At 45.7% G+C, this 17,200-nt stretch overlaps 1 protein-coding gene and 1 long non-coding RNA gene across 3 annotated transcripts in view; both read left to right on the forward strand.

Annotated features, from left to right (window-relative positions):
- Positions 1-6,892, forward strand: part of SORL1 (sortilin related receptor 1) — a 161,399-nt gene extending 154,507 nt beyond the window's left edge. For both annotated transcript variants that reach the window (XM_004280687.3, XM_033407341.2), the window contains 2 exons: positions 1,094-1,306; positions 2,703-6,892. In XM_004280687.3, the coding sequence (XP_004280735.2) occupies positions 1,094-1,306; positions 2,703-2,770 (281 nt within the window). In that variant the 3' untranslated portion in view covers positions 2,771-6,892. The remainder of the gene's footprint in view (positions 1-1,093; positions 1,307-2,702) is intronic.
- A 6,589-nt stretch (positions 6,893-13,481) lies between these two features.
- The window catches only part of LOC125965154 (uncharacterized), a 294,584-nt gene continuing 290,865 nt past the window's right edge, over positions 13,482-17,200 (forward strand). The window contains exon 1 of the long non-coding RNA XR_007478727.1: positions 13,482-13,806. This is a non-coding gene — a long non-coding RNA (uncharacterized LOC125965154). The remainder of the gene's footprint in view (positions 13,807-17,200) is intronic.

The following is a 17,200-nucleotide window of genomic DNA, read 5'->3' on the forward strand; positions in this document are numbered from 1 at the left end:
GAGAGTTTTTTCCAGTAAGTCGATAGTGCAAGAAATTAACGACGTGGCTATTGAGTTGTTAGATCAGACTCGCAGGAAATGGCTGCTCTCTGGCCCGTCTTTACGAGGACCTATTGGGATGAAACCCTGGGCAGCTCCTGAGCTCTCTCCACAAGGCAAAGCCCTGGCCTGCACCAGGGAACACCTGGTGTTCACCTCGCCCTGCACCAGGGAACAACCTCAAGCCTGATGAAGCTCCTCATGGAGACCGAGGAAGTCCACTTTGCTTCCTTAGCTAAAACTGACGCCTGCAAGCCATGTTCCTGCCTCAGGTTCAGACTTTCCCCAGGATTTATGACATAAAAATCTACCCCTTCCAGGAAGGCTGGCTCTAACCCCACAGGGAGATGGCTTTGCCCCAGAGCCCTGTTGCTACAGCTTTGTCAGTACCTCATGATAAAGCTAATATTTGTTTAAAACAGTGGGAAGGGAGCATCACTGTTAGGTTATAGACACCCAGATGGCTTTGCAAAGAACTTTTACAAAATGTTAAATGTATATGGAAAGATTTTTTCTCTCTCTCTCTTATTTAAGTTAAAAAACCTCATAAAACTTCATGAGCTGTTAAGTCAGTATTGCAGTAAAGGAATCTCATTTGTATCACTTAATGGAGCTTCAGGTAATTGCAGTTCAGAGTGACTTTGGTGCCAAGTAGGGGGAAATAATTGCAATCTCGTTAATTAGTGGTCTGATTTCACATCCTCTTATGTAAGGCAAGTGAGCGGTCTTAAGTAATAACGCTAATGAAATCAGTGTTGGTACCCCAACAAAGGTCTCCCTTCCAAGAGATTATCTAAATAACCAACGAGGCCGTGATTAGGAGCCTAATGTAATTACCGTATTTGCATGCACAAGGCCTGTCCTCCATCACTCATGGCAAGGAGTCGGGAAACATTCAGGCGTCACGTGCGGGAACGTGCCATACTGGGCAGGCGGCTCGGGGAGGTGTTGCGAGCTCTCGGCGTTCCGGGGTGGGTGGGGCAGTGAGGGGTTGCCCAGTCTGTTCTCCCGCCCTTACGTGGGAGGCTCACGGGTTGGCCTCTTGCCTTGGCAGGTGGCGATGCCTCAACGATCCAGGCTGCCAGATCTACCGACGTTGCTGCCGTGGTGGTGCCCATCCTGTTCCTGATCCTGCTGAGCCTGGGCGTCGGGTTCGCCATCCTGTACACGAAGCATCGGAGGCTGCAGAGCAGCTTCACCGCTTTTGCCAACAGCCACTACAGCTCCAGGCTGGGCTCGGCCGTCTTCTCCTCGGGGGATGACCTGGGTGAGTGCGTCGGGGCACAGGGTTCTTCTTCCCAGGGCAGACCCCACAAAGCCAGGGGCTTGCTGAGGAAACGCCCGCCTCGAGCTCATCTTTTGACGCTAGCAGAGCGCTTTACTAACCAGTGATCCTCCTGCTTTGGGTTGAATCAGTTGGAGCCCTTTGCTTTGAAGTTGCTCCTAAATTAAAATACCAGTATTCTCTTAAATAGTGTGCCCGAGGCAGGGAGTTCTGTGAAAGAACAGATAGGAGCTTGCCCTTTACAGGAAGGATGGGCAGACCCTGGGCTTTGGGTATTCCCAAAGTATTGGCAAATTCTTAAGAATTTCTGACCCCTCTCATCCTTCACAGACCTGGAGGCCTGACGTCTCTGGAGATGTTAGTCTAGACAAAAAGCCACGCTTTCCCCATCGGCTTCCGTCCAAAGAAGCCCTTCCCATCTTACTGTTTCTCTTTCTAATGGCTAGCACAACCTCACTGGCCATTCTTCTTTTACGTATTATGGCATGGCGAAGAGAGGGAGATGTTCCTTTTATAAACGTCTGTGTGCTCAAATTCCTAAATGCTAATTGAGCAAGTAGGCCACTTAATAAATGTAATCAAATAGGTGTGTTTTGGGGCCTTCCCCAAACTCGGGCTTGTCCAAACTCAGACTGCTGAATGGGAGTTTACATATTTATTTTCTTCTGTCAACCAGTTACAGTTTTGTTTATGCAGACATTTACGTATTCCCTGCTCACTGATCATTCGTTATTGAGTCTTCCCCCTTCTCAGTTTCCTTTCTTGTTTCATCACAGGCGCTTGGACTGCCTTGCGTGAATAGGGTGGGTTCTTTGGTGGGTTCTTTGCTTCTGTTACTGGGGGCAAGAGGAATCCACCCATCACGGGGCCGTGCTGTGATCACTGAAAGCAGATCAGCACTTAGTTGCTCAGGATGGTACCAGGGCCCACGAGGGGACAACCATGAGTCTGGCTAAATGCTTAAACCCCTCTAAGGTCCTTTTCTTCATGATCAGTGTGGGTTCAAAGGAGAAAACAGACAATGACGTTCACTGTGCTAGCCTAGGGTGTGGACAACTCAAATCGGGGCACCTAAGCCACCCGTTGGACTTTGGGGTAGGGAATAAGATCCTCCCTCGTCAAAGATTTACTTTTCTTATTTGGTTAATTTCAAGTACCATGAAAATAAGCTTGGCCACCCGTTGATGGGGAACAGGTGACCCAAGAGTGTCAGAGAGAAGATGGGCTGGGTTTCAGCATCGATTCTTGTGCCTGGCTGGCTCTGCTGCTGACTTTTCCAGCTGGGGCTTCTGCTGTAGGGATGGAGGGTCAGTGGTGGGGTGTGGGGTTGGGCGGAAGTGCCCCGGAACTCACCAAGGACTGACTGTCTTGCCTTTAGGGGAGGACGATGAAGATGCTCCGATGATAACTGGATTTTCCGACGACGTCCCCATGGTGATAGCCTAAAAGAGCTTTCCTCACTAGAAACCAAATGGTATAAATATTTTATTTGATAAAGATAGTTGATGGTTTATTTTAAAAGATGCACTTTGAGTTGCAATATGTTATTTTTATATGGGCCAAAAAAAAAAACAAAAAAAAAAAACAAAAAAAAGGAGGAAAGAAAGGAATGAATAAACTTTGTCGTAATCAACTGTGAACTTCAAACCAGGTTGATTTTAGTAACCAAATTGCTTTGATTTGACATTAGTGTAGTCTTACAGGGCTGTGCTTACTGGGCATGCTTTTTAAGTCTGTGAGATAATTTTGGTTCAGTAAATTGGCCATTCTTTTTATTTTTCTAAGACACAGAAATGTATTTAATAAAAACTTCGAGAGTGACGGGTAGAATCCCTCCTCCTCGAAAGTATGCTCAAATTAAAATTTTTTTTTGCATTTAGTTTCTATGAAAGTGTTTGGGCGTATGACGGGGGAAGGTTCTTTTGTGTTATTTTGTTAATTTATTGGAACTCTGTATAGGGCAAGGCTTTAGTGGTCATCTGACACCACACATGTTATGAGCCCCTCGCCTATAGGGTTGAGGCGTGGGGAACAGAAGCAGTTTTGTTTCCATTCCAGAAACAATCCATTTTTATTCACTCGTGTGTCACACGACGGTGTTTGACAGAAGAGCATATTGAGTCATTGCTCCATTTCAGTTAAACAGAGATGCAGCTTGGGAAGCCCTGCAAGCAACAGCTTCCTCTCTCATATTAATGGATAGATTCTTACTGTACACACCTCTGTACAAGATGTAGCTTTGAAAGCTACAAAATGATAACACTGCTTTATTATACACTGGTGTCATTGTCATTGCAAAACATTGCTCTGGTTGTGGGAGAGAGTTCTAGATTTGTGCCATGATAGCTACACTGGCAGATATAGTACCTAATTTTTCCTTTTGGGATTTTTTGTTTCGTTTTGTTTTTACTTACCGCTGAAGAATGTCGAATGTAAAGTTTTGTATTTGTGTTGAGTTGGCCGCTTACTGTCCTTAAAAATCCGTACTGATATATGCAGTCATTTTGAATTGGGTCAGTGCCTTCTCTTTTCTTCTCTTCTACCACCTGCCTCACCTGTACCCCTGCCCAGCTTAAAGAGAAAATGCTCTTCACTCTTACAGAGAGACAGGAGATGTGTGAATTTGAGACCATTCGATCCAGTTCATGGTAGTGGCAACGCTAGAGTTGATATGCTCTGTAAAATAAGCTGGGCTGTATCCTTCTGCCTTTCAATGCCTCCCCTGTATTCAAACCGTGGCCACTTGGCAGGTGTGTGAAATCCACTGGGGACTGGTGCCCACTCTTGAGACCTAGTGTTGTTAGCAGCAGTGTCTAGCATTGTTGTGACGCCTATCGTATGCACCTCACTGCAGAACTTCTTCCTGAACGAGAAGCAGTGCGCTCTAGGGATATTCCAGAGTCATGCTTCTGCACATGTGTCCCTCATCTGCAAGCTTTGTCAAAACCCCATCTCCTCTTAGATGCAGTGCATCACCTTCTCACAAGTATTTGCTTCCTTTTAACCAGAAGTATCATTCTTGGCTAATAACATAGTTTTGTTCTACCTGGGGAGTGTTTGGGAAACAGAGCCAATTAAAGTTTTTTTAGTTAAAACATTTTATTTGTGTATATATATATTCTGCTTGAGGAGTATTTTCAATTGTAGACGTTTAGTATGTCGTGAGAGGTGGTAAATGACAAGCCTTCTTCCAGCATGTTTTTCTTCTATCTCTTTCCCGTGTTATGTTTTTAAAGACTGGAATTTCTTTGGCTTTATCTTGTCTTACCGTGGAGTTTCATTCAAAACTCCGAGCCCTACCACCTCCCCTTTTTATAAATAAGCACTTTAAGTAACTGAAAGATGAATGATCTGGTGGGAGGCAAGTCATTTAATCGAACCACTAGAAAGTCGATTTTCTTCTTTTCTTTTTCTGCCAACTTTTTGGTGGCATTTGTGAAAGCTGATATCAAAGGCTCTGAGACTTTATATTCAGTTTTTCCATAGGCAAAAGCCTTTCTACAGAGCACATGTCTCCAGTTGGCAACTTGAGATATTTCTGAGCTTCCGAGTCTTATTCCCAGTGCCTGCCAATGCTTAGTGCGCATTGTATAGACTGTATAGACTGGCCATCACCCCTCTCCTTGGAAAATGCTACTGGGCTGTTGGAGAAAAAGCAGCCTTTTAGGGCTAGAGTATTTTATATAAACAGAAGAGCTAAGTTCCCGAAGACTAAGCTAGATAGATGGAGCTATGTGGAAATTGTCTATTTTTATGAACTTTTGAAGCACGCACTCTCACCTCCCTCTGCATGGCTTTGTGAGGTTTGATGTATATACGCCGTCTGCAAGAGTCCCAAGGTGGGAGTGACAAGAGCAAATGAGAACAGAAAACTCCGTGGAGTCGTTGAAGGTGACCAGATAATTGTCTTCACTGTGACCAGTTGGAGCCTTTGAAGAAGGGGCTTTTGTACCTCATTGGAGATCCTACCTCCAGAGTTCACAGTGTATAGGGAAAGGGCTTTATTTTCTTCCAGGATGCATTAGAATTTCAGAAGCCCACATTCATGTGGTCGGCGGACCATGAGTGGACCACTACAGTTTGGCGGGCGGGGGATTGTGTATAAATCTCCTCTGGAAGTTGGTTTTGCCCCTTCATGGATTGAATGGCCCTCAAGCCTTACGAGATGTGGGTCCGTGTGGATAAAATAACAGAGAATAGAGTTCTGCAGAGGAATCCAGGGAGAGGCCATGCCTATGCAGACCCTTTTCCAGACAGGTGAGACGCTCCCGTGACTGCTGGCTGGCCCTGGCAAGCTGGGTAAATAGTTACGAAGCTGGGTAACTGGTTGAAACTTCTGACTTTGGGAAGAGGGGTTCCTGGGGTTCCATCTCTGGTAGTTTCACTAGGGATATTTGTGGGGGACAGATGTGCGACACACAGCTACATGTTCTCTCTGCCCAACACGTGTGACCCACTAGATGCAGCTCTCCAACAATTTAAGGAACTTCTCAGACCAGTGGACATTTTTGGGCAGGGGGACTGGACAGTCCTGCCTTCAAATATTCGCCTAGTGGTAACTCTCCATCTAGTGAGGTCATGTTCTCGGTACTTCCTTAAGGGCAGAAACCCCATCCTGTCGGGTTTGGTTGGTCGCTTTCCCACTAAGAATGTCACAGTGAATCCCTGAGACGTTTCTCTTCCTTGTGGAGAATTGGGGGTCCCTCAAAGAAAGGATCCAGGGAAGTCAGCAAACCCCATACCACTTCCATATTGATTTTAGGGATTGACTCCAAAATGCTGTGCAGAATCTTCACTCGTGTTGATATTGTATCTTGACGTTCCTATTGCATTATTTTTCTTAAAGGAAGCGTGTGCTGCCTTTCAGGTACAATTTTTATGTAATAAAAGCCAGTGCATTACGTTTATATAGACTACTTTCTATGCAAGACTGAGGCATGGAGCAGATAGCGAGAGATTATGTGTGCTGTTGGGTACACAGATGGCAAGCATGTTTTCGGAAGGGGTACCCCCAGCAAACGTGGGTTGAGGGAGGATGGGTCGTGTATGTGTTTCTGCCCACTAATTTTGATCAGCCATATTTGGAATTAAATCATCGGAGCCAAGTAACCCAAGAACGGTATTAGTTTCATGTGTAATAGCTCAAATGGGACAAGTACGAATGCTGGAATGGAACATTGTTCTCTGATATTCCATGTCATTTCTCAATGAAAGGCTCTTGTTGTGAATTAGTAGAACCTACAGGCAAAAATCAAAAGTATTTGCAGCAAAATAAAGGCCTACTCTGCTCTTAAAGTGAAACACTGTATACTTGCTTCTCTCCAAAGTGAAACTAGGTATTTATCATTTCAGTTGCCTCGATAAGTTTCCACATCTCTGGTTTATGCTGAAGATTTTACTATATTGTCTCACAGTTTTAAATCATTTTTGTCTCAATGTCAACTTTTTTCACTGAATAAAAATTTAACTGGGTCAAGAAAACACCTCTTTGAATATCCACTCTCTACGCATGTCTCGAGCTGTTCTTTGGAGTGCAATAAAGATGGTTCATACAGTCTCGGAACACCATTTGATTTGTCTGTTTTAAAGGCATGTTTATTTCATCGAGAAGAGAACACTAAGACCTGGAGTAATTTTGTTATTAACAAGCTGGTCTCAGACGGTGGATCACGATGTCTACTCGTGTTGGCTGAGGAGAAGGGAGACATGGTGGCTGTGTTGAAGTAAATAAAATTATTCTGCCAGGACGACAACTAAGTGGCTCCCTTAAAGCTGTAACTACCTTTGCTAAGTGACAATTTGCTAAGAAGGCAATTTTCAAATCTGAGAGAAGAAAGCACAGCGGTATGATGAGGCTTCTGGAGGTGGTGAAGTCTATGAGGGTTGCCACACCTGCCTCTGATAAGTGATGAAAGGCAGGTGGACCGACAAAGTCAGGACTGGAGAGTACGGAACGGGTGGGAGAGGGTGCTTTGGTGTGACATCTTCCGGGATGTTGCTTTTGTTTAACTATTGAGCCAGAATCAATCTCTGAAGTTTTATCATCCCATTTGGTAGATGAGGAAAAAGGCTCAGAGAAGTTAAGTAATTTGCTTAAGGGAAACCAGAAAGTAAATGGCAAAACCAGCCTTCAATAGAACAGTGCCCCTGTTCTGCATCACTGTGCCACCCTGCCTCCTGTCACCATTCAGTGTCAGAGTGAACACCCTCAATCCAGTGCCTTGCTCCCAGAAGAATCCCAAGGGGATACCCACCATCCGGTCATGGCCTAGCTCTTAGGTTCCAGGCTTAGATAGAGGGTTTTGTCGACATACGATAGAGAGTCATCTCTCAACGGCAAACGCACCTTAACCAAGCTCCCGAGACTGATACGCAGCAAGATGACACCCATTTATTAATTCACCTCAGGAAATCGCCCTGTCTCTTAGCAGGTTAATGTGGCCAGTACATTCTCCCCGTGTAAGGAGCTCTACCTAAGAAGCCAGTTACAACGAGAAGGTTGCTTGTTGAGCTAGGGGTCTGGGCGTGAATAGTGGTCGCCCAATAAATACTGAACGGATAACGAATGCTGGACGTTCCGCTAGAAGAAGAATCTACTCCATACAAACTTAGTATTTGAAACCTTCAGGATATAGATACTCCCTGTATCCATTTCTATTTAAGAAGGCCTTGCCAGTGGGATCTTAATCCTTGAAGTCCCTTTGCCAGTTTCCCCTGGACAGGGCTTGGGCACTGCCCGTGTCTGGCACCCTGAGTCATCTTTTTGTTTTGTGGTTGAGTTCACTGCCCCCGACACGAAAACATTCTGTAGCTGATGTTAACACTGCCTTCAGACTGGGCTATAATAATATCTTCCTGGCTCGAGAGCCGTGTTTCTGTAAGATTATTCTGCCTATTATGCGTTGATTTTAAAGTTTAACCCTGGGAGGATACTGTTATTGAGTCCTTGGGGTGACAGTGTAGCCCTCAAACTCTGCCTACATGTGTCAGCTGTGAGTCTCTGGTTCCCTAGGCCACAGTAAATTAAAAATGGAAAAAGATGATTAAGGCAGAAGCCCTGACAACAACAAATGAAAAGCTATCAGAAAATATAGACTGTCAGAAACCTCTGTTAGAGATAAAGGAATTCAACAGTTTGTTGGGGCCGTTTAGTATAGAACCTATCGGGCCCCAAAGGTACAGAGTCCTACAAGTTACATTACCCACTTGATTAAAATAATAATGGTTCTCCTCAGTTTGGCCCCTGTTCTTTACCAGTTGCTGTGCTAAACTCTTTATAATTTCTTTTTAAATTCTAAAAATGATCCTGTGATTTAGATAGTTAACCTTTGTTTTAAGAGATGAGGACAATTGCTCGTAAGAGAGCCTGAGTGACACCTCCAAGATCTCACATGTAGGAAGTGGTAGAATCCAGACTCAAACCTAGATTTATTCCATTCTTGAGTTCGTGTTCCTATTCGCCCTGCTGCTTTGCCCTTTTGGTACACTATTAGAAGTCTGTAACAGTAATACTGTTTAGGGAATTCAAGGGTAGAGGTAATACATTTTTAAAAGATCTCCACCAGAAAGATTAAAAATGACATTTGGAGACAGAGGTAAACTTCAATTGCTTTGCAAAATCATTTATGTGGAACACAATATTTCCTACTGATACTAGATCAATGAAGCCTTTTTTTTAATTGGAATTTTTTTTTTTTAAGAATTCAGTAATCAGAAACATGAACGATTCTTTTGCTTTGCGACAACCCAGTTAGATTTTATCAAAATCCTTTGCATCTTGGGAAACGATGTCCAGTGCACATTTTACTAACCTTTATTTATGTACACAGTGGAGCATACGATTGCACCATGTCCCATTAGGGTGCTAATTGGGCTCACACAAGACCAGTAGGGTCCCAGCAAAAGGAGGTGGCTGCCATTCTTTTTATACAACCCTAAGTGGCTTTGATGCCAGTGCCCCATTAATTTTTTGTAAAAAGATTATGTGTAGGGTAATTTGAGCCTGCAACAATTTACAGAACAATGATGTTTTGCTTTTAAAAATGCTAATGTTATCATTGTCGTGCCGCAACCCTATTTAACGCCAGATGACAACTGGTAATGTTTGGGAATATTTGTGTGAAAACAATATCATACTTAAAACTCAGCATCAGCAAACTTTGAGGAAGAAAAAAAAGGCTCGAATTTAAATGTAAATCAGCCTTTTATGAAATTTGCCCTTTGGTTGTATGCTAGTACATAAAGCCCTCAAGATCAATTGAATGAAGAGGTCTCATATTTAAACTTTAATTTTCAATCTCTCTCTAGCAGAAGCAGAACCTATTAGTTACCCAGGGATTGATCACACCCTAGGTGGTGCTGAATTACCTGGGGGTAGGTGTGCATGTGTGTTTTATGCAATTCTTCATAGGCAGTAGATGAGCGATACAAGAACATCAAGCCCTTGATTTCATAAACACACCTTACTTCGAACCCCAGACAGCTTGACGGCTCCCAAGAATTGGCACATCTTCAAAGGAGGAAATTTTAATCCCATTGAAATGATTCAAGGGAATGTGTTTAAGACCCTGAATACAATAGATGGTCCCTAAACATTTTGAGCGATAGTAGTCCTATGGCAATAAGTCATAATAGCAAATAAGTATTTGTTTTATGCCAGGCGTTGTTCAGGGGGTTTCTTGTGTATTAACTAATTTAATCCTCACAATAATCTTGTAAGGAAGATATTATTATCCTCATGTTATAGATAAGGAAACTGATGCACAGAAAGGTTAAGAAATTTGCCCAAGTACACAACAGTTAGTAAGAGGCAGGGCTGAGATTTGAACCCAAGTAGCTTGATTTCGGAGTCTGTGCTTTTAATTCTTTCACACAGACACGCCAGGTGACCCTTTGAGAGCCTGATTTGGGTGTATACATTTGGAATTTATTTTAACCAGTTTATCTTTTTAAACATTTTATTTTTTTGGATTATAAAAGGAGTTTGTATCCACTATAGAAATTTGGGAAAAAATGAAAGAAGCAGCAAGAAGGAAATGAGATTTCCCGGTAAAATCCCAGAGACAACCACTGTTAACACTTGGTGTGTGTCCCTTTATCACTTTATTTTATATGAGCAATTGCATCTGGTTACAGTTCTGTTGTCGCGAATATGACCAAGTTCACGTGGGAGAGTTTCCCAAAGCTCTGCTACTTCTGTTCTGTCCTGGTTCCACCACAAAGGCGAACCTGAATGCAGATCTCAAAAGCAGCCTGATACCCTCTTCCCCTTTGTCCCTATAAGCAGTTTTGATATAGACTTACTCTGAGGACCAGTGGAACAAGAGGACCACCATGCCATCAGCTGCATTTCTACCTATCATCACAGTGAAGTACTTTGACTCATCTTCTGTACTAGTGAAACTCATAGGAGGATTTACTTGAGTCACTTCGTTATCTCTGGCTCACTAATTTTTCCCTATTGAGTGTTTTGCTGCTCGGAAATATGGGAGGAACAGCTTTCAATGCATCCCATCAAAGGAAATGGACAGCGTTAAGTAGACATGAGAGCATAAGACAGATGCGTAAGCAGAAGGTGCTTTGCAAACATGGTTGTCATATGAATGTGTTTGGTCCCAAAGTAACCTGAGTCATCAAGAGGGATGTGTCTGAGTTCTGAGGAAGAGAAGGGGATGGTCTAAAGCCGGGGGTGGGATCACTTTGCGTGTTTCTGGGTGATGGGGTAGGAGGAAAAGAAGCACTTGGAAGGAGCTTTGGAGGTATTAATATTTAGTGTTGGATGGGGAGCACTTTCTCCATTTCAACAGGGCAGGGGTTGTGTTAAACGGCAAAATAGTTTCCCTAAATATTAAACTGCAGCATCTAGCTTTGCAAGAGCTGGAGGGTAGAACAGGTGGATTTTATGTGAATAGATGCTGAGCCCCCATTGGAATCTCTTACAAATGTCTGCAGGTGTCTAAGATAGAGAGGTATCAGGCAGAAGAAGAGAGAATTCTGAGGATTTGGGCAGTTCCCAAATAAGTCAGAGATTAATGTCAGGTGTCAAGCTCTAGGCTGACAAGACAATACTCCCTGTCAGTCAGGCACCTGATTCCTGGACCCCAGAGCAACATTCATTTAAGAAATATTATTTGAGCACTTCCTCTGTACCAGGTCCTGCATTAGTCTCTGGAAGAATAATGTAAAAGCAGACAGGATGCTTGCCCTCTGGAACAGCAGAGAATAAACCTCAGGGTTGGCTAGTCACTTACGAGTCTTGTGTAGATGGTGTATGTGATTTCATAAAAGGGGAAACGGAGGCTAAGGATGTTACATGACTTGCTTAAGAGCTCAGCTAATTAGGGAGTTAACCCATCTTAATTCTCAAAGCCTGTGGTCAAGCCTGTGCTGGGGTCTCCCATGATTACGCTGGGGGAGGAAGGAGGCTCCAGTTCAGCTTCTAAGAGAAACACTGAAACCCTGCTTCGAGGAGAAGAGTGCGTCATTGGCTGCGTATCCACGTTTTAATTAATAATGTCATACCTTGTTTCCTTTGAGCTATTGCTTTTTATATGTAGACTTCCTCAATGGAAGGCAGGATGAATGGAAGACTACTAGCCCACTTCGATAGGTCCAACTCAGGGAGAGAGCGCGGGCTGAGGTCGCATCCTGGTGCTGCAGTTCTTGCCATGTGACTACAGAGACCACTTGTCAAATCTCCCTAGTGCCGTAGTTTTCTTGTCCATCAAATGGAGTGATACCAAAGCTGACACCACAGGGTGTTGGGAGGTCTAACGAAACATGTGCAAGAGCTTTGAAGCTGGAAGGTGCTGTAGGATTAGGCGGTTTTTGGAGCTCAGAGACTGAGCTGGGCTGGAGATCTTGCTGCAGAGGTACATCTAGAATGGTCAGAGTTAGAGGGGCCGGTGGAGATAAAAGCCTGGAGAGAGAGAGAGAGATGTTGGGAGTGAAAAGAGATCTCAAAGTAACACCCAAAGCCGAGGAACCTGGGCCAAGCCCGATTGGAGCCCTCAGGTGCCCTCGGAGGAGGGAGTATTCAGTCCTGGCAAATGCCTCAAGGAACCGTGACCAGCGTCTGCGGGGCACTTCCTCTGTGCCTGGCAGCCCTTCATGCAGAGTTGCATGTGGTCAAGGGTCTGGGCTCAGATGGCCTGAGTTGGAACCCTGCCTGGGGAACTGGTGACTCTCGGTGTCTTGCCCCTTTTTGCCCTGCTGTTTCCTCACCTGTAAATAATGATCCTTTAGCACCTACCTCATAGGGTTGCTGCGAGGGTGAAATCAGATTAGATACATTAGGTAACGCCTATGAAATGCCACAACTCTGAACGCTGTCTAGGAGAGCGACTCTTGTCCTCCCCACAGCCCTGCGAGGCGGACCCTGATTTTATTTATTTATTTATTTATGCGGTACGCGGGCTTCTCACTGCTGTGGCCTCTCCCGTTGCGGAGCACAGGCTCCGGACGCGCAGGCTCAGCGGCCATGGCTCACGGGCCCAGCTGCTCCGCCGCATGTGGGATCCTCCCGGACCGGGGCACGAATCCGCGTCCCCTGAATCGGCAGGCGGACTCTCATCCACTGCGCCACCAGGGAATCCCTGGACCCTGATTTTAGATGAGACCAGTGGTGTCCTCACAAGAGGGCTTTTGGGGCATGAGGTGTGGACGCTAGCTTAGTGTAGGATGAGCAGGGCGTGGACGGTGTGGAGGAGCCGTCTTCAGGCTCCTCTTTCTCTACTTTCCAGAGAGAGACCTAGTGCGAGCTGGACCCAGACTAGCACAGCATCCAGACAGATACTCGTGAAACTGAGTCCCTCCCAAACCAAGTTCCCCTGCCGAGTTTATGATTAACCTCTCTGCACAAAACGTTATTCCCTTTCTTGTCCCATCTCTGTTCCATTGAGGGGTATCAAAAAAGGGGGGATCGAAACTGCGCAGGAACCTGCAGGGCCCTCCGTGTCCCCTACTTCTTGTTTGTAGAAAAAGGCTTTAGTCTCCTAGGCCTCCCTGAGTTCCAAAGAGCAGATTCAAGCAGTTACTAATTAGAGAAGTGAGGTAATGCAGAAACAAAGGAAAAGCAGTTATGCAAGAAAAGTAAGGTAATAGTTCGGCAATGAGAGTTCTAATTCCTCCTGAAGGAATATACAATCTGATGCAGATCTTTGAGTTAACAGGCACTTAAGACGCCCACCCAGGTGAGGATGGTGACTACATGCTGACCAAAAGCACGAGACCCCAGACTGAAACCAGGAGGTTAATGATTAAGACTCTGTGAATACCACGCTGTTACCTCACCACTAACCAATCAGAAGAAAGTCATGCCCCCTGCAGCCCCACCCCCAAATTTTGCCTTTAAAAAACCCTTCCTTGGCGTTCAGCTCTTCGGAGCGTGAGTCATACGTTCTTCTTGCTTGGTGGCTGCAATAAGTGCTGCACTTCATTTCACCACAACCGGGCATCAGTAGACGGGCTTCACGGCATGGCAGGTGAGTGGACTCAAGTTAGATTTGGTAACACTTGCTTCTCCATGTTTGCTGCTGCTGCTGAAAGTGCAAAGAGAGAACCCAGGTCACTGGGATGCAGAGGGGGACTGGTTGATGGTGGGTGCCTGACCTGGAGGGAGAGGATGGAGAGGGGAGAATGCCCCCTCCATCACCAGCACACTGCACTGGGGGGAGGGAGCTCCCCACTCCACCTCCCTCAGCACCTGGCAGTGGCATGTTGTGGTCTGGGAGGGGGGATGCTGGCCCCAGCCCCCTTACTCCATGTCCACTCAGCGGTCCCCACACTAAGCACTTGGGATGCAAAGACAAAGGAGGAGCCAGGCTACCTGCCATCCGCAGGCTGGAGGGCCCAGCCCTACCAAGCGCCCTGACAGAGGCAGGGACACGATGCTATGGAGGCTGAAGGGGATGGAACAGCCGTACATTCGGCGACGTTGGGGAAGGTGCCAGCGTGGAGTTGGCACTTGACCGAGGCCTTGCGGAATGAGTAGGAGTTTGCCCCATGGGGGGTGGGGTGAGGGCAGGTGTGTGAAGACTGTGGTCTGTGGAGGGAAGTCAGTTGGGTGCAGCTGCTGTGGGCCGTGCTGGGGGCGGTTCCGGGTGAGGGGCACGTGGCCGAACTGGAGTCCGTGTGCTCACAGCAGAGCAGGGCCTATCTGAAACCCTGGCGTTTGCAGCAGAGGATGGTTTATGGCAGGACACCAAGCAAGGGGAACAGGCAACTCGTGCTCAAAAGACCCAGACTCCCTGGTGGCTTTCAGGGAAGGGTTTTTAAAGACAACATTTGGGGTGAGAGCTGCAGGGGGCATGACTTTCTTCTGATTGGCTGGTGGTGAGGTAACAGGGCGGTGTTCCAGGAATCTTAATCAGCCCTCTGGTGCCAAACAGTCTGGAGTCTGCGTGCTTGCGGTCAGCGTGTAGTGTGGTCAGCATCCTCCACCTGGGTGGGGCGGAGGGGGGCCTTAGTTCCTGCAGAGCAACTCGAAGACTTGCAGCAGATTGTTGTGTGTATCCCTTGAGGAGGAACTAGGACTCTGTTTTATGGCTGACTTAACTGTCTCCTGGCTGCTTTCCCTTTGTTTCTACATTCCTTCACTTCCCTAATTCATAATTGTTTGAATCTGCGCTTTGGAACTCAGGGAAGGCTTAGGAGACTAAAGCGTTTTTTTCCTACAAACAAGAAACAGGTGTGTGTGTGTGTAGCATGGAGGGGCTTTTGTACCCGGGAGGGTGCTCGGTTTCGATGACATTGTAATTCGTGGCAGAGCTTCTTCTGGAAAGCCTTCTGGAGTCTTCTTCTGGAATACCAGCAGTATCCTCTAAGTCCAGAGGGAAGCATATTGGAGCAACCTCCTGTTTTTCTCACAGTGTTCCAGAAAGGCAGCTCTGGGCTCAGAGGACCTTGGACTTGCACTGAGCATTCAGATCTTACCAGGTGACCTGACTTCCACTTTCTCCTGTGTCTCATGGTCAGGGTGCTTATGAGGTTTTCAGAGACGGAAGTGTGGGTGAGGTGGGTTGAGTAGTGCAGATCGAGTTCAAACCTACCATGTTTTATACCCCAGATGCATTCTGCAATGTGTCAATCTGTTTTCCGTGAATTCAATAGAATCTTAAAGAAATTAGAGGGAGCTGTCATTTCATGGAGTTCAAACCTGCCTCTCTATCAAATGAAGGGTCCTTTTGTAATGCAAATGTCTGCTCTTCTTGAGCTGTGATTCTGTCTTGACTTTCTTTAAACGACACACACCTCTATGGGGCAGAATGTGGGGCTTACAGGCAGCATTTTCAATGCAGGCAAATGTCCATCCCCCGCCTTTGTTGTAACCACTCGCTTTGGTGGTCTTTGTTTATATCAGGTATTATTTTGGCCACTGGAGGGCCCTCCAGATAGAGGATGACTGGAGAATCCCAAATGTGTTCCTGAGCCCAGGCTCCAGCTCACACCCAGATTTTTGAGCAGGCAGCACATCTTGCAAATCGGATTTAACTGGGGAGAGTAGCAGTAGCATTGATGTTTCTTTTATTTAGGAATTTAAGCATAAGAGAAACCTCTGTTTAAAAGAGCAGCTTTTGGATTACAGTCTATTTGGAGCTGGAAAGGAGGTGCTAATCTTATGTGTGGAGAGTGATGAGGCAGAAGTCAGCACAGCTTAGAAAAGCGGAGCTTTGAACAAAGGTTATTTCTCTGTGTGAAGAGAATCACACCAAGGTGTATGGAGCGAAGTAGGGCCATAGAATTTATTTTTATAAGGAGGAAAAGGGAGTTTAGATAGGACACCTGGGAAAGCACAAAATGACTGCTGTTTATTTTCATGCCACATCTTTTCACCTGCAGTTTTCTACTTTATTCTTTGAGTCTAGTTCAGAGATGTTATTTTGCTGAATGTTGCCAAAACACCCTAACTTCTGTGCTCAAAGATGTCCCTGTGGCATGAGAAATTCCAGATCCAGCCCCCCATGGATCAAAACACACACCTGTTGCAAATGAGAAAAAGTCAAGGGAAGAGTCCAGCAAAGAAATGTGGGCCGGTGACCAGGTTTCCTCAGTTTACAAAACAAAGAAAATTCGTCCGAACTCTCCAGGGCAGATCAATATCAAACCAGACTAAAACAAAGTCTCATGTTCTAATCGCTTAAGGCCTGCAACAAAAACTGAAGTTGATTGTATTGATTTGCATGGTTCCCCTGAACTAGTAATTTTCCACCACCAGAGCAGGGCAGGCTTGACTTGTAAACCGCTTTGAGGATGAATTTGGGCCCCAGCCATTGAAGAACTTGGTTCTATGGAAACAGATAAGGCCACTGGAGATACAGCTAGAGTAGGGCAAGATCTGTGAAGACTGAGCTGGTTCTCAGTTCTTTGGAAAGAGGAAATGAAACTCTTTCTGACTCATCCCTTAGATGGTGGTGTTACTGAACTGAACTGAGGTCCACTCGCCTGCCATGCAGCAAAGCCAATTTACTGACACATTGTGGTGAAGGAAAGTACAGTGTGTGTTTGCAGGGCACCAAGCAAGGAGAAGGGCTCATGCTCAAAAGACCCATGCAGAGGACATCTCTTTCTGTATTTATTTAGGGGTGAAATGGAAGAATGGGAAGGACTGAGCCTCAGTAGAGAACCTCAGTTTCCCTTTGAACTGGGGAGTTTATAGGTAAGGTGGGAAAAGATGAGCAGACAGATTGACTCCAGTCCGTATTAGCAGACTTTCCTCTTCTGGGAACGTCAAAGGTAGGCAGCAGAGAACTGAGGGTGTGTTCAGCAGATGCATGTCAAGGGAGGTAAAGGGACTGAGTGAGATCTGTGAGCCTGGACCTTTACATTCGACCACAGTTCTTTCCCCTGTCGATTAACCCCTCACAGCCTGTGTCTTGT

The sequence above is a fragment of the Orcinus orca genome, chromosome 8, assembly GCF_937001465.1.
Source record: "Orcinus orca chromosome 8, mOrcOrc1.1, whole genome shotgun sequence".
NCBI lineage: Eukaryota > Metazoa > Chordata > Mammalia > Artiodactyla > Delphinidae > Orcinus > Orcinus orca.